Source organism: Marmota flaviventris, chromosome 6 (genome assembly GCF_047511675.1).
Source record: "Marmota flaviventris isolate mMarFla1 chromosome 6, mMarFla1.hap1, whole genome shotgun sequence".
In the NCBI taxonomy this organism is placed as follows: domain Eukaryota; kingdom Metazoa; phylum Chordata; class Mammalia; order Rodentia; family Sciuridae; genus Marmota; species Marmota flaviventris.
Genome location: NC_092503.1, coordinates 47,784,447 through 47,804,910, shown reverse-complemented (window position 1 = coordinate 47,804,910; position 20,464 = coordinate 47,784,447). Strand labels below are relative to the sequence as shown.

Here is a 20,464-nt window from a genome sequence, read left to right as displayed (position 1 = left end):
TGTAAAAAGATTTTTATGTAATTATATTCATATTGCTGTATAACCATATGTACCATTATCTCAGAGTATTTAAATGTTTACACATTAGTTAAAAATATTCATTTAATAAGTGTTTTCTGAGTGTTCAGTCAATAAGTATTCTTGGATGGAGAAATAGACAAGAGAGACCATCAGGAGATGCAAGAATGGGGCGAATGTCAGGGTTTAATGCTGAGGACAGAATGAAATACGGACAGCTCATTCATCAAGATGAGTGCTAGGCACTCTCTTCCTGTTCAGCCACGGTGATCTCCTTGCTATTTTTATGACAAGAGGTGTGGCCTCCTTAGTATTTGTTCCTTCCACCTAGAATGCTTACCCCACAAGTCTGTATGGCTTGCACCCTCATCCACATTAAATATATGCTCAACTGTCACTTTCAATGACAGCAGTGATCATTTTATTTAAATTATATCCTTAGTCTGACCAACTATTGCTCTTCCCCAACTCTCTTCTGGGTTATATTTTTCTTCCCAGCACTTATGACCTACTAATCTACTATATAATTTATTTATATCTTTGGTTGCCTGGATTCTCCTTCTAGAATATAACCTCTGGGAATGGGGTGGGTGGGGAAAAGAAAGAGCAGAGACAGAGAGTGAGAGAGTGAGTGAGAGAGAGAGAAAGAGAGGGGGGGAGTGGGGAATGTGAAGGCAAAAGACAGAGAGGCATGGCCAGACCACGCAGAGCCTAGAGAGCTTTTGTCCAGACTTTGGTGTTTAGTCTTTATGACACAGGAATTCTTTGGAGGGTTTTAAACAGAGCAGCGTATAATCTGAATTATAATGGAATGGGATCTTATAGAAAAGAGGAGGCTATGCTGAGAACCTCCATACAGAGGTAAGAGTGAGGGCAGGGGCACTGGTTTGGAGGCTGTTGCAAGCAAGACGTGGTGTGGCTTAAACCATTACAGTGGTGGTGAAAATGGATGCATTTGCGAGAAGAGCCAACAAAATATGCTGATGGTTGGGATATGGAAAGAAAGGTAGGAAGGGAGAATAGAGGAATGGAATTTGTGCGTGAATTCCTGGCAGGATTTGTTGCCAGTAACGAGATGGGGAAGTCTGAGAAAGCAGTACTTATGTCTTTGGGTTGGTTCCATGTATGTATCATAGTTTTAAAAACCAAATCTGTGGTATTCTGAATTTGATTATGATTCATAGTAAGACATTTTGAAAGTACCCAGGGATTTTGAAGCTAAAGAACTATGATCTGTGAGATTAAAAAAAAAAAAAAAAACCAACCTACATGTATAAAAGTGTTTTAAGTATGTGAAAGGCAGCAAGAAAAAAAAAAAGAGGTAAATTTTGTCATTGATGAGCATTTGAAGATTTGAATACTGAAAAAGAATGGAGGAATGCTTGAATATGTAAGTAAGGACTAAAAAATAGATTCATATATAATGATAAGAGCATTTCTCCACATATACTTACCCAGCAAACTGAATTTACATTTTAGTCAAATGAACTGAAGGATATAATGCCAATTAATTACTTTCCTGTGCATTCCCTAAGTCTTTTGCTTAACATCTACATATTTCATTTTTAGACAATTTCTAACGCTTTTTAAAAAAAGTATAAGACTAGTATATTCTGGGGATGTGGTCGTAGCTCAGTGGAAGAGCACTTACCTAGCATGTGTGAGGCACTGGGTTTGAACCTCAATACCACATGAAGAAAAAAATAATAATAACAAATAAAATAAAGGTATTGTGTTCATCTATAACTTAAAAAAAAGACTAGTATATTCTGCTGTTGTTTTTCTGCGTATAAAATTCAGAGAAAAATAGTAAAAGTTGAGTAAGGAAAAAATTTGATGAAAACTACTATCATATTTTCCTTTTTAATAGGTTATAAAGCATTATGGCAAGACTTATAATTTTAGCAGGACTTTAAATAATTCCATTAAAAGGAAGAGAAAGGGAATGTGGGGTGAGGGATCCTCAAGACTATCATTCAGCTTGGTGATTCACTAGAATAATTCACAAAATTTGCTATAATCATAGTTATGGTGTAATAGGGCCAGGACGCAAGTTAAGATCAGTAAAGGGAAAAGGTAAAGTCCAGGAAAACCAGACACAAGCTTCCAGGTGTCCTCTCCTAGTGGAGTCACACAGCTTGTGATGAGATTCTTGCCAGCCTAGAAAGCTCACCTGAACCTTGATGTCCATATCTCTTGCTGGAATTCAGTCGTGTGGGCATGAAACACCTGTGTGATTGACTTCAGCTACTCAGAATATATTCCTGCTAGAGCAAAGATTCACCAAAAATGTTGCTAGCATAAATGTCTGATCAAAGTCGTACCACTTGACCCAAAGCCTCAGGCATAAAGAAAAAAAATCTCTTTGACAGGCAGAATATTCCAGGGCTCAGTGCTCCTCTGCCAGGAGCTGGCCCAGGGCCAATCCTAAAGACAAGCTTCTTTTGGGAAAGTGTAGCTTTTGAGCCTCTTGGGCCTGCTGAGTTAACCCTTTCCTACATAGCAGGATAGGCACTGAACATGGAATTTGTGCTTTTTAGACATGTTATTGTTACAGGATTACTATAGAATAAACTGATAAATCCTGATTCTGGAAGACATGATAAAAGGCCATACCCCAAATATGCATCATTTCAAAAAGGGTCTAGCTAAATTCATAAATGATCAAGTAAGAGTAGATTATATAAGGGGTTAGACATATTTTGTGGTATTTCTACTGAAAAATCTATAATAGATATTATGACTCATCCACAGGACTTTGCAAATACTAAGCTAGAAGAAACAGAAAAACTGACTTGAAAGTATATGTGGTATTGACCCGATTCAAAAGCAGGGGGATGGGGTTGTGGCTCAGTGGTTGAGCGCTCGCCTAGCACACGTGAAGCCCTGGGTTCGATCCTCAGCACCACATAATAAATAAATAAATAGAAAACAAAGATATTATGTTCAACTACAACTAAAAAATAAATATGTTAAAAAAAGAAGCCAAAGGAGAAAAGATAGCCCAGAAGTTGATGTTGAATTCTAGAACACAGTCTCAGGAGTCTGTCTTTAAAATGCAGAGTAATATTGCTTTTGAGGGAAAAATGAAAACATTCTGGTAAGAAAATTAGATGCAGAAGAAACAAGACAGAGAAGGTGATTTCCAAATAATCAGTTTGAGAAAATATAGTGAAGAAATCAGTTTTGAATAGAAGGTGAACTGAGTTTTAGATGTAAGATGAGCACTGTGGGCAATAAGTTATCAGGAATCAGGTGGGAGTGACCATGAGAGGTGCACAGTCAGGATCCTTCCATGTGAAATGCTGCAGCTGCACATTTGTGGGAAGTCCCAGGACGTAGGTACTGGAGGAGACTCATGGAAAGACAGCAAGTGAGGTATAGTGGTGAAAATTTTGACTCTGAAATCAGATCTGGAGTCAAAAACAAACTTGACCACACATAGAGTGTCACTGGCTAAATTATGTAACCATTCTAAATGTCACTTTCCTCATCCGCTGAAGACGAAACAGATGTCAGAATTAAACCTGGTAACGAAATAAGCATGCTTTGCACAATACAACCAATGGCTATCTTAGAAAGAAGCATAAGAATGATTTTCCAGAGAATTATTAGGAGATTATGGTATCCCTGAAATTGAAAGTCTTCAACGTGTTGAAGAAGAGGAAATACACTTTAGGATATCATAGGTAGTCAGCATTTGGGAGAGTGAGTGCCAAGAAAGGGTCACTGGGTTTCTCTAAGGTGTTTTGGAAAGAGTTCTTGGCTTGAGTAGCTTTAATTAGTGCATCAATCAAGATTTCCAGAGAAAGAACCAATAAGAGATCTCTTTCCCTGTCTATCTATTTATATCTGTATCTATATCTACCTATCTAATCTATCTAGAAAGAATGTTATCATGGGTATTGACTTATGCAATTATGAGGCTCAGAGATCCCAACATTAGCTGCCATCTGCCAGCTGGAGACTCAGGAAAGCTGGCAGTGTAGTACCACCCTGAGTCCTAAGACCTGAGACCAGGAAAGCTGATGGTGTAAGTCCCAGTGGGAGAATAGGAGACCAATGTCCCAGCTCAAGCCCTCAGGCAGGGTGTTGGGGGATATTCTGCCTTTTTGTTGTATTCAGGTCCCCAAAGGATTGGAAAAGTCCTAGGGACATTGGGGAGAGTAGTCTACTTTATTCAGTTTACTGATTGAAATGCTAATCCCTTCTAGAAGCCTCTTTACCTACATTTCCAGAAACAACATTTGACTACATATCCTGCACCTCATGACCCAGACAAGTCCACACATAAAATGAACTATCACATAACTAGTAAGAAATAAAGTCATTTACCTCGAACTCAAAGGGGAAAAGTTAGTGATACAGAATGAAAGAGAGTATTGTACACAAACTGAAGGAGTTACATCAGCTGAAAATGAATGTCTCTTGTCATTTTCAGGAAGTGGATGTTTTTCCATTAAGCACCAAATTTTCAAAAGTTACATTTAAATCCCAAAGAAACTTTTACATTTCAAAAGGACTGATGTTTCTACATTTAGGATGTTTCCCTAACTGTGTAAGCACATATATATCAGTATATTGTGTATCAGTGAGCTTTATCTACAAACTTTGGTTGGTGAAGAAATTGTATTCAATTTAAAGACTTCCTTTTCCCCCAGATGTATTCAGTCACTTAGAATCCTTAGCCTGAAAGTTATTAATGTGCAGTTGAGCAGGAAGGAGAAACTTCTTGTCATCAAATACTTTATATTTATCAAAATATTTGGTATTTTTAGACTCTGGAAGAGACTGCAAGGTAGTCCATCAACAATGCATTGTACCTATTTGGGGAATGAAGGTCTCTGGGTGAGTTTTGTGGGTACTTCCTTGGGAGTCATGGTGCCCTCTCGCCCTGTTGGCCTGACCTTGCCTTTCTCATTGATAAGATGATGATGACTGCTACTGTTTCTTGAACTCTTTCTAAATCCTGGCACCCTTTTAATGCTTTAAATATATCAGCTAATTTAAGCCTCACGAAACCCTGCAAAGAAGGGTTTTATCCATTTTACAGAGGGAGGAAAACAGGAACATAGCTGAAGATGCAGTGGTGCTAGAGTTCAAACCCAGGAAGTCTGGTTCCAGCTTACGCCTTCAGCCACTAATCATGTTCTGAGGTGAATCATAACTAGCATTTTTTTTAATTTTTATTTTATATTAGTTGCTCGAGACAATACAATGATCTTGACATATCATACATTTGATTCAAATGGGGTATGAATTCATAACTAGAATTTTTTGATCATCATAAAGTGATACATGTTTTATAGGTGTTATTTAATATTCCAACCAGTCTATAAGAGAAATATCTAATTTTTATTTAATTTTAAATGAAGAAAGAGGTTTAGACAGTTTGTCCAGCTCTTTTCTTCATGAATCTGTATCAGGAATAAAGTTTTACTTCAGTTTCCATGAGTATTTCATCGTGTAGTTTAATTGGTATTTAAAATTCTGTAAGGTTGAGATTTAGCTTTTGACTTCAATTATACTTATTCTTTTCTTCCCCCCCCCCCCCCGGGCTTTTTAGCCAGTAAAGCCACAAAAGTGCATTTTCATAGTTAAATCTATTGCTGAGAAAGCCATAGCTGGCCCTTGGGACTCTTTCAAGAAAAACTTTGGTTACTTTCCATTGGAGAAATTTTGAAAAAGAAAAAAAAAAAAAGATTGTGAATTTCCTCCTGAGACCAGGAACAATAGGTTAAGTACATTGCTTTGGATGGAGGGAAATGCTTATTCATCTTTATTGTCAGACAGTAGTACAAGCACTGCAGTTTTACAAAAATCTCAGAAACACAATTTTTTCTATATTTATCGTATAGTTATTTAGGATAATTTAGGATAATTTCCTTGTTCATATCCTCAATTCCTAGCATAGTTTCATGTTCCCTTTGAGGGAATAGTGCACTGAAAGACATGACATGCATCAATTACTATCTTTTAAAGATTCAGGTAAAGAAGTAGCAGATGATGTTCGGTTGATAAAGTGCTACATACAATAGAATCTACTTATAGCTTCTCAGAAAGTATAATCCTTTCACTTTCCCTTTTAGCCTCTTTATAAGCAAAATTAAGTGCCCTGCCAGTCTCATCAGAGACTTCATACCTCCCACCTCTGCCCTCCTTTCTCTTTGCCGCCATGAAAATGATAATGATTTTACTTTCTTTCTGCATTTTAAATGCTAACCCCTCTTTCAAAAGCTGGATCTTAATGGTTCTTAGCTTTGTAGTCATGTGTACCAGGCAAACCTCTACTACTAAATTATGCATTCAGTTTGATAGCCACTGAAGTACTCACTCAAGTGGTCTCTGGCAAACAGGGATGGAGCTTTCAAATTGACAGCAGAAAATCTTTGTGGCCATTTCAAACATAATTTAGAAGTGTTATTCTTCCCATATAAGGAAGTTGTAAAATTACCGTTGTTGGCATAGGAAAGTAAGTGGGCTTCATGTTATGTTATGAGAAAATGTATCTCTGTGAAAACCTTCCAGGGGGCAATTATAGATATGTTCTTTGCACCGAGCTGCACTTAACTTAAAACCTAACCAAATGTTTCTCTGATGTTGTGTGTGAAGGTGGTGAGCACCATTATTACTCACAGTGTGGTTTTGCTGTGTGGGCTCAGAGTTATAATTACTCCTTCAGTAGTGTGTGTGAATTCTAGAGAGTTCCATATGCTATCATTTCATATTGTGGATTTTTGTTTAGAAATGACTTTTGGGAGGCATTTTTCATTTCACCCTTAAGTAAGGAAACAATAATCCCTCAGTAAAAGGAAGTTTCACTTTGATTAAGAGCTCTTGGTTTTTAAATTTTTCTTTTTTTTGTCTGAATCCACAGGCTTTACCCATCAGGGAATATAGTTTTAGGGAATGACTGCATGGTATTCAAACCATATGTTTTCTTAGGATTTGACATATTTAAAGGTAAGATTAGATTTATTTCACTACAAAAATTTGTCAGAAATATAGAAGGTTTGATATATGATAGAAGTATCATATTTTGATACTGAGGAAAAAGTTTTCTTTTCCAAAAAATTATTTTAATCATGCATCTAATAAAATTGAAATAGGAAAGTGAGAGAACTTAAAAAAATATGTATATTCCATTAATTAAAATATATGGAAATGGTGTCAAGTAGAACATGTAAGGGAGCAAGGTGTTTCCCAAGCATATGGAAACAGATTTTTCTGAGGGTTAAAGGTAGTGATTTTGACCAGTCAAGTTGACCCAGGTCCAAGGTCCTTCCTGTTATCTTTGTCCTGATTTATTCCTCTTCACCAGGAAAGCATATGATAATTTTACTTCCTTTGTCAATTTCCTATGAAGCCAGAAATATTTCTCAATCTGCTTGATAGTTATATTTATCGTAAACAGATATGCTGACATTGGAGTTACAATGTTAGCATTCTAGAATGTTAGAATGTCAGTGTGTGTGTGTGTGTGTGTGTGTGTGTGTGTGTGTATGGGAGAGAGTTGATTAGCATTAGATAGCAAGTCACCTCCCAGAATAATCAGCTGAGATACTGATGACATAGACAGCCAAGACTAGATGATTCTAGACTGAGGTTATCCCATCACCTCTGGCAGTGACAGCAGATGTCCCCTGAGTATTCATGAATCCTTTCTATTGTAAAATATGTTACTGGGAAACAGCTTTACAGCCAGAGATTGTGTTTCCAAGCTACTATGGTATCACTGAGACTTTCTTTTAAAAGAATATAGTAAGAAGCAGTTCCTCTTGTGCATCAGGAATCACTGGTCTTCAGAAGCATTCAAACTCAGTTCATAGCTTTTTTAATCTGTTATTCATTTAGTTGGGGCCATCTCCTCACACCAGCACTTGAAAAATTTTAAGGATCATATGCTTTCCTTTCTAGTGAGTGATGAGCTTACTATGAATGATGAGTTGAAGAGTTGGGATCACTGTGTTCCAATTTCAGCTAAGTTTCTAACAAGCAGCATGACCTCACCCTAGTCAGTTAACAACTCTGGTTCTCAATATTTGCCTATAAAGTCAGAAGATTTAGTGTCTTTCAAATAAAATGCTTTTGGGGTAAGTTAGTATGAACTTACATGTCTGGAACTTCTCTTCTACTGAAAAATAAATATTTATTGCACCCTTATTCCATGTTGAGTTTTAGGCTGAGTGTATCACAGGCGTTCAGTCACCCCATGAAGAAGGTACCATTTTATGGATGAGACAATGGAGGCTTTGAGAGTGGAAGTCAGTTGATCAAGCTAGCAGAGAGCTGAGCTGCGATTTATCCTTAGGTCTGCCCAACTCCTCACTCCATACCATTAATCATTATGCTGTGCTCCTTAGATTTGGCACATACAAGGGTTTTTAATCCATCTTAATTTGGGATATGTTTTACTTTCTGTGGGGTGATTTTTCTCTTCCATCCTTATAATTTCTATATTTTGAAAGAACTTTTGTACTTACCATGTGTTTCATTCTATAAGCAGTCTCAGATGATTTGGAAACTAACATCTTTTTTTGAAACTTGATGTACTAGTTTAGGGTTCAGTTCTTTCCCTCTCGGCCTACTCTTTCTGTACTTTCTTTGTTTAAAGATGGCAAAAATGGAACTTCTAATGTTGTTGAAAGTTCTTAACAATTTGTTTGGTTAAAGGAAAGAAACTTGGCTTAGTATTTAGGGGATTCAGGGTCTAATTCAGCCTTTGAAGTTTATTCTATTGGAACAAACAATACTGTTTTGCCACATTTTTAGATTATTGTAAAGTAAAAGATCAAATATGTGACAAGCATTTAGAAGCAGAAACAAAAGTTTCTCTGTCTGTCAGCAATCACAATATCTGTAGTGGATTACTGCAATCAGAATTAAAGCCAAATAATTTGGAGCTTTTTGTGGCATTATGAAGATCTACTTAAGACAATTATAATTCATTTGACTTGGTTTAACTTGGACTAATGTACATACATGAAGGCATCCAGGTAGAAGGATGGTCAAATTGCTCTCTGAATTTATTGTCTTATAGTAACAGTGATTCTTAAGTGACTATCCATTGATAAGTGAAAACTTAGTCATATTTTACTAAGCTGTATAGAGTAAGATAAAAAGTGGGAAGGATAACTGTGTTATGAAAGTGTATGAAAGTGAAGGAGAAGAGGGAAGTGTGAATTTCAGGGAAATGAGGCTCAATAAGGTCATTGAGAAACAGCCTAAGGCTTGAATTCTGGATAACTATGTGTTAATAGAGTCAGCTGCTGAGTGTGGCTGGTGGTTTTACAGTATGGAAATGCCCCTTCATGAATTAGGCCAGAGGCTTAAGGGAGCTGGCAGTGCTCTGTTATTTCTGAAATAACACAGTGAACTAAAGGAGTGTGTAGCTTGAAAGATTGTCCATGGCATCTCAAAGTTCAGTCTCATTTCTCCCAGGCTCCATGTGTGGGAGAGAGGAATGGTAGGTAGAGTGGGAGGTTTGGGGTTGGTCTTTATGGTATACTTCATTGTCTTCAGCATCGATTGTTTCTCTGAACCTTTTCAGAGTCTCCCAAAGTATCTTCAGACACTATACTCAACAATTTTTGCCGTGTTCGTATACTTTCTTTTCTTATTTTTAAACTCGAATGTATTTTACTTTTTATTTGTTCTATTTAGTTATGCATGATAGTAGAATACGGAGTATAACTTCTCATTCTTCTCATTATATATGATATAGAATTAACATTGGTCATTTAATCATATATGTGCATAGGAAAGTCATGTCTGATTCATTTCGTCTGCCTGTTCCCATTCCCCCTCCCCTTCTTTCATTCCATTTTGTCTAATACAAAGTACTTCTATTCTTCCCTATGGACCCCCGCCCCCCATTGCGAATTAGCATCTGCATATCAGAGAATACATTCGAATCCATTTACCAGCAAATGCCATTATTCTGTTCTTCTTTATGACTAATATTCTGTTGTATATCTATATCACATTCTCTTTACCCATTTATCTGTTGAAGAGTACCCAGGTTGGTTCCATAAACTTGAATATATTTTAAACACAAACTTTATATTTTTGTTGTAATCTCAACTTTAATATGTTAGTTATAGTTTTTCTTAACGCACACTGAAATAAGTACATAAAATTAGCATAAAACCTGCCTATTTGGGTTCTCTTAAAATTATCTTGAGAAATGCGCTTTTCATTTAATTTTAGCTCTTCTCTTTATAGATTGGGTAGACAGAGAGCCTACAGTGAATGATCAAAGGGGAAGTTCAAAGACTGGAAATAGGGGATTTGGAGTAGAATTTTCTAGACAAATGTAAAATGATGGATGGGAACTATGTTTCCCTGTAGGTTATCAGCCTAAAGCAAATTTGGATTAGACTTACATTTAATTTTTCTTTCTTTTTTAAAACATAAAGACCAAAAAATCTACTGAGTAGTGTTTAGGCTACTTAAATTTTAGACTTTGTGTTTTCTCCCATTAATTTCTTGGCAGAAATTTTGTCTGGAAAATTTCAAACTTGCCTTGGCTTCAAGTAGAGGGGAACAGGATTTACAAGATTTCTTCTTGTTCATGTTAGTGATGAGATATACTCACTAGCTCCTAAACCCAAGAGTTTAGTTCTGAGCCAGCATCTGTGAGTTACCTTTTATATGCCAGATTCAGTACTGAGCCCCGTGATGCACAGAGGAAGCCATGGCTCCTGCCCTCTGGAAGGCCAGATATGTGAACAGCTGAAACAGTCCAGTATGATGCGGTATGTGCCAGATCCAGGAGAAACCAATTCCTTGTGTTGATCAACAAAGGCCTTAATAGCTGGGAGAGCAGGAGGGCCTGGGAGCATTGAGGCAACATACAGTTGGTGGCAGGGTCCTTCCTTTCTCCTTAGGTAATCTCCATAGGTGAGTGTTATACAGAATTTCTGTGGGTTCTGCATTGGCCCACATGATGTTCCCAGGAGCCATTAATGTTTTGAATATACAGTAACTTTCAGCCTTGCTTCTCTGACACTTTCACATGAATTTGAAACAAAAACTAGGGAGCCTTAAAAAATAGTTGGCATATTGAGATGGCATCATTTCCAAAACAATATCTGAATGAGGTTCTGTGCTTCAGGGTCAACTCTTCTTGTTTAAATATACTCAGGCCTACTCTATGTAACTGGAAGCAATGTGACTGGGATTACAGGGTGAGTTTTGTCAGGTTAGACAAGTTGTCTTTACAGTGTAAAGAACTCTTTAGAGCAGCCCTCACTATCTGAATGACTCCATGTCTGGGTAGCAGGGTGGTATGTGCAGGGTGGGAGAAACAGAATAAAGCAAATCAACCTTTGCCAGTTTAGTTTGTACAGAATCTGAGGTAGCAAAATTCTGGTCTCCACTTACCTTCTTACCCTCCCTATAACCTGAGCCCCTCTCCCCTCTCCCCCTGCATCACAGTCACAAACCAATAGTTGAGAGAACTTCAATTGCTTCAAATGCTTATAGGGGCCAATTAAAGGGGAACCTTCCAGACTCTTCTGGGTGCCTAAATACCCACTATGCTAATTGCATTGATGCCAGCTTCCAGTCTTCGACTTTTGGGGATTTTATAAATATACAGGCTTTTTTTTTTTTTCTTTTTCTAAATCACTGGCAAGATTTTTTTTTTTTTTTTTTCCTGAAAGGAGCAAGAAATAATCCCCTGAGGAGATTGAGCACTACTTCAGACCCAGCCACTTCTTTGTGTTGCCAGAGACCTTGCCCCTCCTCAGACATAACCTTAGAGGACTATTTCTTTTGGCCAGGTCTCTGACCTTGAAGGATCCACCCAGCTGCCTTGAAGCTTTGGGTGCTAGACATAATATTGGCAGAATCCAAGAGTTATTTCTGTTTTATGTGTTTTATTTAGCATGACTGTATTAACTTTTTTTTTTATTCACCAGACGTTCTGCTCTAAAATATAGAATGCTTCCCCCAAACCACTGCTGTTGAGTTTTCTTATACATATATTTATAGTCTAAAGCACATTTAAGAATATAGAGACTCTTAGAATAAGGTAGCACCCACAAGGGATGCCATATTGCCTTTCTCTTAGAGTCAGGACAGGTCGAGAATGTGGATTGACCTTCAGTGTGTGTTACGTTTTAGTTTTTTCTCTTGAATGTGATGAGGCAGTTTTTCCTTGGAAAAATAGTTTGTGTTCAGCTTGGGAGGTGGATTTTTCACCGTCGGCTTTTCCCTTTAATAATTGAAAACCACTGTTCATTATTTACATAAAACTGTCTTTTTCTGGTCTGCTTTCTATAACCTTTCCCCTCTTAAGAATTTTAAGAATTCCCTGACTTTCCTCTGGGGGATTTTATGCCTGCTTTATCCCAGATGTGGACATAGACTATGCCGAGGGTTTTTTTTTTTTTTTTTTTTTTTGTGTGTGTGTGTGTGTGCGTACATTTGAAAGATGTTCTTTTAACCAGTGTACAAATCTACCACTGAAAAGAGGGGCTTTTAAGAAAGTGAAGTAGTTGAGAAAATATGTGAACTTGGTTTAAATTTTTGATTTACTGAATGACTCCCAACATCTCGTAGGCAAAATGAAAAAATAGACCATAATTTCAGATAATAAAGGGAAAACACACATGTTATTTCAGCATTTTAATTCCTAGATTTTATTTTCTGAATGAAGGCATGTCAGTTTCTAGTCCAGGCAGCCCTGTGTCTGGTCTTCAGGATGGGTTGGCTGATGTCAGCCAGGGAATGCATGGGCTTGGCTGATGTTCATACTCTCTTTGTCCTCTCTGTCTCCACCTTCTGTTCACACAAAGAGAATCTGTAGCCACACTCATGGTATTTTGTCTGCTTACATGTGCATAGATGTCTTGTTCTTAATCTCTGGTTCAGAATGTAAAATGCTAGGAAGACAGAAATTAGAGTGAAGGAGCCTGTCTTAAGAAATACAGGATTTTCTGTTTTTTCATAATGTGTGCTCAGATTCCTAGCTGACAGTTCACCCTCAGCTTTTGGTTATTGTGGTTTATGTATTAATGTCTAAAAAATACCATAAAATCTAAACTTCTCTGCATTTGAGAAACAATGTCAAGGTTTGTTCTTTCCCTACTTGAACAATCATACTGTTTCTCTAGTAAATTTCTTCCTAATTCATATTTTTGTTGTATTTAAAAAATAAAAATTTGTAAGTTTTAATTTTAATTCTTTTCCTAGTAAGTGAGGTTCCATGTACCCCCAACCTGTGCCGTGTTCCTTTGAGTGACATATGCTCTTCTTTATTTTCTCATGTAGGATCTTTCGAAGATGGTTTGGCTGCCTTGGAGATTTGGAGATCTGATGCCACAATGAGGACTCACACACGGGGGGCCCCCAGTGTGTTTTTCATATATTTGCTTTGCCTCGCGTCAGCGTACATCACTGACGAGAACCCAGAAGTCATGATCCCCTTCACCAATGCCAACTACGACAACCACCCAATGCTGTACTTCTCTAGGGCAGAGGTGGCTGAGCTCCAGCTCAGGGCTGCAAGCTCACATGAGCATATTGCGGCCCGGCTCAGAGAGGCTGTGCACACTATGCTGTCCAGCCCCTTGGAATACCTCCCTCCCTGGGATCCCAAGGACTACAGTGCCCGCTGGAATGAAATTTATGGAAACAACTTGGGCGCCTTGGCAATGTTCTGCGTGCTGTATCCTGAGAACATTGAAGCCCGTGACATGGCCAAAGACTACATGGAGAGGATGGCAGCGCAGCCTAGTTGGTAGATTTTTGTCTTTTTCTTCCTTTTCTATTAACTGCAATTTAAAGAAATGAATCCATCAGTGAAACCTCAGAGACCAGATTTTCGTGTGTTCGTGTGTGTGTGTGTTCGTGTGTGTGTGTGTAGGAGGAGTGCTTGTTACTTGTGTTGCCTGTGGCTTATGAGCGGCCTGTTTCAAAAAACACAGTTACCACACCATGTTTCAAGTAAGAAGGAAAATGTTTAGATGCAAATTAACCAAAGAAAAAAATAATTTGCTAACTTGGGCATACAGTGTCGGGTTGATTGTTGAGAATTCTTTCTCCTTTGTGCAATCTGCATGTACAGTCATGTATCACTTAACAACAGGGATGTGTTCTGAGAAATGCACCATTAAGTGGTTTTGGCATTGTACAGACATCAAAAGGTATACTTACACATACCTACATAATATAGCCTATTGCACACCTGAGCTATTTAGTATATGTGTTTAGTGTATATGTGTGGTGTATACAAATACATACATACATATACTCCAATCCCTTGGAGAACTTCCCTCCCTGGAACTCCAAGGACTTTAGTGCCTACTGGAATGAAGTTTATAGAAACATTTGGGGGCCTTGTACACATACACATGCCATATATGTGTGTGTGTGTGTGTGTATAATGCAATTATATATTTATATGTACATACACACATTATATATATATATATGTGTATGTGATCATATATATAGAATGTGTGTATGTATATATAAATATATAACTGCATTTTATATACATATGTATATGTATATGAACATTAGTAGGGTTTTTTTTTTGTTTCTATTTCGGTATTAGGTTTTGATTGATCTCTCCCTGTGATTTAAACTTTTGGCTAGCAAGAAATTTCAGCCAATTAGAACTTATATGCATTTTATGCCAATAAAGAGCTACAAGTCAGTATGATGGATTACTAACAATTTAAAATAATATTCTATCCAGTAAACAACCAGACTATTCAAACCTTTCGGAAAATCAGTGTTATAGTGTAATTGTGTGAAGAATTCTATGTAATAGTTCACTTTTAGAGGTTTACAATTCAAGAACAAGCTTCGAATATCTTTTGATTAGCTTGAATTCATTTTATTTGTTTATAATTAATGCTTCCATCTGCTTCCAGAAAGATACAGGCTGAATTGACTAAACTAGGCATTCTGTAGTTATTTTTAGTGATACTGAGTTTTAATATTCATTCATGGTTCAGTTGCACTAAAAAGATTTATATGATATAAGAAATATCCTTTGAAAATTACATAAGATGCCACTTGTAATAGGGATGACAAGGGTGCATTTTTAAATGCTTAGAAAAATCAGTGAATACAAGCAATTTTGTGATGAATTGCATCTTTCATAAATTATATTTTGTATATCACAGAGGTGAAGAATAGTGATTTGTGAGTTTAATAAGTATCTGAAATTTCTTATTGAAAAAAATTATGGAAGAGTTGCCATGAAATCCATAAGAGAACTGAATTTTTTAGCATTATTGTTACATATATATACTCATTTCGAAGCTTACAATGTTTTAGGATGAGAAGAATCTTTTGTTGTTGTTGTTGCTACAGAGCCTAGCCATGTATGTGGCAGTTTCTAGTTTTGAGTCACATTAACTGATCTTATTCCTGATACCAAGAGATAAAAGATAGATGGAAAATGTATCTGGTATTTGAACTATAAGATTATATTATTTAGTGTTGCAGTAACTCACTTGACATTCATGCAGTTCATTAAAATGACAACCATGTTTACCTTGTTTAGGAAAAAAAAAAACCTTTAATGTTTACAAGGGTATTTTTTCTTTTAAAGTCCTTTTTATTTCAGATAATTGAATTTTGACAGAATAAGATATTGATGAAAATGTCCCATAGACATTACTGTAAAAAATTGCCTATTTTGGGCTGGGGTTATAGATCAGTTGGTAGAGTGCTTGCCTTGAATGCACAAGGCCCTGGTTTCAATCCCCAGCACCACAAAAAATAAACAAACAAATAAATAAAATAATCTATTTCACCTCAGAAAAGACTTAACATTGTGAAGTGCCTTTTCTAGTGGATATACTTTTAGCATAAATACAATAACATAGAGAATTGTACAAGACTAGTATGATTTTATCATTAAAATATAAAACATTCAGATGTATTAATACGAACGAATATTGTTATTTTAGAGGATTAGATATCTTCTTTGATTGAAAGAAGGAAAATAGGTAACTTCAGGAAAAATTTTAATTTTCACATAATTTCTACAGGTTCAGATTCACTGGTCATTGGAGATGTATGGAAATTGATTAAAGGATGAATACTTTATTAATGGCAATATTGATAAAAATAGGTATAATTCTATGCCATTCTCCATAGCCAACAACCAATCTATGACTTAATGGGTCTGAAGTTGACTCTTTCTTTTGATCTCATGAAGCTGAAGGATAGAAACTAAGGGTATGCCTTTACAACTAGTTTCTAATTCCAAAAGTGATCAGTAATAGTATTATTCAAATAATAATATTTGAACATTTCAAATTGTGCATTTTAATGATTTTATGAAAATTTAAGCCTTTTAAAAACTGAAGAAGGTTTTAACAACTTTTTAAAATGGATTTTTTAAAAAATCCATTGACTGTATTGACCTCATTGACTTATTCATTAAATCAACAAACATTTACTGAGCATTTACTTTGTGTTGTACACTGTTGAGTGCTAGGGATTTAAAGATGAAGAAATGGCTTAGTAATTTTATAATTTGCATCCAGCAGAGGGATGGATGGATACTCAAAGCATTGGATACTAGAAGTATTTCTTCTTCTCAGAATGAAGTGTAAGGATTATTTAGTGAGGAGTTTCTTTAGTTTTCATCAATGATTGACTTAACAGTGGTATCCTGTTGCACTCTAGTGCAGTGGGAAAGTACCCACTTGGAGTAATCCTCCGGGCCTATGTGTAAATTCTATCTCCCCACTCTTGATCTGTGTTACATCAGATTAATTTTCTTAGTTTGAGCATTAGTGTCTCTCCCCCCACTTTTTGATACAGGAGATTGAACCCAGGGGCACTTAACCACTGAGTTACATCCCTTCCCCTTTTTATTTATTATTTTGAGACACGGTCTAAATTGTTCAGGGCCTCGATAAATTATTGAGGTTGGCTTTGAACTTAAGATCCTCCTGCTTCAGCCTCCTGAGTTGCTGGGATTTTAGGCATGTTCCAGCTGAGCATTAGTATCTTGAGTGATATATAGCTGCTATATCTAACTCGTAAGGTTGTTAGGAGGATTAAGCGAGATAAATAGTGTAAAGTACTCAGCAAAGGTCTTGTAACCTAGAAAGCCTTCAGTAAAAAACAGTGACAGTTATGGTAGTTACTGCTGCTATTATTTTACCTAGTGCTTAGACCCTGTTTGGCTTGCAACTTGGTATGTGTAAGCTCTAAGGAAACAAGTTTTTATTCAGAGATTTTACCACCTGTATTCAAAATGTTCTCAAACTGGATCTGTTTAACTCATACAATTTTCCTTTTGTATTTATTCTGTTAAAATTTTTAGTGATGCTCCCCTCGGCCTCTTCTTAACGCAGCACATTAATGGGAGCACTAGTGAAGAGGCTCTGGGGAAAGTGACAATGGTATGTCTTTTGTCTGCAAGTGCATATGAGATAAACATGATATAGATTTACTAATGTGGCTCATTTCATTGAGTAGTAAATAAGGAACTTCAAAATTTACCTCTATAAATAAGTTTAAGAATTTGGGCCATCGTGGAAGAAAAGTTAAATGGAAAATACTATATAATTGTACTGTTTCCATCTAATTTACCACAAAGTAGAAAGGGAATCTAAAAGATTGATAAGAATAATGGTGGTGATTGAAAATGGACAGCATGCATTTTAATTGTGTGTGTTTCTGAGTACCCAGACCACTGGGCACCACAGAAAGATGAAGCTTATCTGTGCACTGTGTCTGCCTTCGAAGGACTGCCCACATTCTTTCTCAGAAGATCTCTCCTTTTTTTCTCGTTTCTACTAATCCTCACGCATTGTTTCTTTCATTAAAGTAACAGCTTGCGCTTAACTTAGTTCTAAAAATCAAATTTAAAAAAAGATAGTCTTTTTAAAAATCCTTTTAAATAAGGATTTTTTCTCTGTAGATCTTGTCTTCCAAAAGGATTTAGATTGTAGTTAGATCTGCTTTATCCAAAAGCTCAATTAGAACTTAACATACAACACTTTTAGAAGGCATAATGATCTAAGATGATAAACCCAGGGCTGCTAACAAGTACACTTAAAGTGAATTCACTCTTTCTATAATATCTCCTAGTCTGTGTAGTCAAGTTCTGTGTATGCCAAATGGCACATGGGGCTATCTTCATTTTTAAATGATTGTTTCCTGAATTCTAGTCTTACATGGTTTAAAAAAAAAAAAGCCCTCACAGAAATATTGCAAATAAGTAAAATCCTCTTTCATTTTTTTTCCCCTCAAGAGCTTAAACTTTGAGTTAAAGATATAGCTCAGTTGGTAGAGTGCTTGCTTCGCATGTACAAGGCCCTGGGTTCAATCCCCAGCACCAAAAAAAAAAAAAAAAAAAAAAAAAAAAATGCCCCCAAGAGCTTAAACTTTAAGGTAGGAAAATAATAAAAACAGGATTTACAGATTTAAAAGAAATTTTTCAAAAAAATCAGTTTCTAGAGTGAGTTTGTGGAGTACTTTTGTAAAATTTTCATAATATTCCTGTATTTTCATTTGCTTATTTGTGCATACTATCCTTCCCTATCTTAAGGAAATGTAAAATACAAAATTCAAATTAAAAGTATCTGAGAAGCCAGGCCTATTGGCTCATGCCTGTAATCCCAGCATCTGGAGGGGCTGAAGCAGAAGGATCACGAGTTCAAAGCCAGCCTCAGCAAAAGTGAGGTGCTAAGCAACTCAGTGAGACCCTGTTTCTAAATAAAATACAAAATAGGGCAGGAGATGTGGCTCAGTGGTCAAGTGCCTCTGAGTACAAGCCCCAGTACAAAAAAAAAAAAAAAAAAAAAGAAAGAAAAAAAGTATCTGAGAAATAAAAGAGGGGGTGATTGGGGACATCAACTGGAAAAGGCATAACTCAGTTGCTAAAATATGTCTTACAGACCATGTCAAAAATGGGCCCTGAGGGAGTGTGTGTGTGTGTGTGTGTGCACGCGTGTGTGTGTGTGTGTGTGTGTGTGTACAGCAACAAAGAAAGTAAGGCTTCCTCAATTTTCAAGTTTGCAATGTACATGAAATTAAAAAGCAGGTCAGTTACTCTGTAAAAGTATTACTAATCGCAGGGCGCTGTGGTGCACACATGCTTGTAATCTCAGTGGCTCAGGAGGTGAGGCAGGAGGATCAGGAGTTCAAAGCCAGCCTTGGCAAAAGCAAGGGACTAAGCAACTCAGTGAGACCCTATCTCTAAATAAAATACAAAATAGGACTGGGGAGGTGGCTTAGTGGTCGAGTACCTCTGAGTTCAATACCTGGTACCAAAAAAGAACTACTAGTCTTTGCCGGAGGATCCCCAAAGAAATTTCATCTAGGGTTTTCATGAAGAACCCTCACCATTCTAATAAACACTGTTACAGTGCATGTGTGATGAATTGCATGAGGTTGTTTTTCACACCACGATGGACTGTTTTGCCTATGTGTATGTCAATGGAGGCTGTCTTAAGAAAATTTCATTAACACATACAGGGGTGGTGGGGATGTAGTTCAGTGGTAGAGTACTTGCATAGCATGTGTGAGGTTCTGGATTTGTTCCCCAGTACCAGAAAGGGGGGAAAAAAAAGCCTGGGAAAGCAGGTTGGGGATGGAGAGGATGAATTTATGGTTTAGCCCAAGCTACTTTTTCTTTTTAAGTCTAGCTTAATTCAGTAGAATTTTTTATATATAAGGAAATGAAATAACTTGCATGTTCATCAGGCAGCTTACTGTATATCTCAGCCAAGCTCTTAATATGAACTTGACATCATAACTCCTCAGCAAATTCTCACAACAACAAAACCAAAGTCTCATTGAATTATTGGAAAACACCTCAGAGCCTAAATCACTTAAGAAAGATATAATTAAGTTTACCGTATTTCACTTAATCAAATAGGACAATGAATGAAAGAGATTTAAGATAGGATTGTATCAAAGGGGATATGCGTACGCCTTGGTTGATGGCATAGTTATCCAGTGTGCATTTCCCAGTAGCAGACTTTTCAGGGTTTTCCTCTTAAATTGTAAATGATGGGTAACAGGCCTGGTATAGTGGTCTTTGGAGGCAAATCTATATAGTGCTTTCATCTTGGCTCTGCTACTTTAATTAGCTGTGTGTCCTTTGGCAGGTTCCTTAACCTCTGCAAAACCTGTCTCTTCATCTGTAAAATGTGGATTTTACCTCCCTGCTAGGTAATGCACATCAAAGCTCTTTAGCATTATGTGCTTGGCACACAAGTTCACTAAGAGTTTATCATTATTACCCATTAATAGTTGTGAAGATGAACCTTTTTATTTATCTATTTGTGGTGCATAGTACTCCATTTTCCCTACTCTGTCATTTGAGGGTGGTGTTTTTTGAAGTATTTGTTGTGAATCATTCTCTCTCCCTTTCCTTATAGTATTTTTTTTTTTTTGCTTACTTATCATCTGACAGAAAATAAATCACAGGGGAAAGAAATTACTTCACTCTTGC

The 20,464-nt window shown here is 36.7% G+C and overlaps 1 protein-coding gene across 4 annotated transcripts in view; it reads left to right on the top strand.

Moving 5' to 3' along the window:
• Dse (dermatan sulfate epimerase) overlaps window positions 1-20,464 on the top strand; it is a 66,136-nt gene that overhangs the window by 12,539 nt on the left and 33,133 nt on the right. For 2 of the 4 annotated variants that reach the window (XM_027928123.2, XM_071613099.1), the window contains exon 2: window positions 13,297-13,765. In XM_027928123.2, the coding sequence (XP_027783924.1) occupies window positions 13,350-13,765 (416 nt within the window). In that variant the 5' untranslated portion in view covers window positions 13,297-13,349. Of the gene's footprint in view, window positions 1-4,850; window positions 4,867-13,296; window positions 13,766-20,464 lie in introns of those variants that run through there. The other 2 variants (XM_027928124.3, XM_027928125.2) reach the window with 2 other exon arrangements.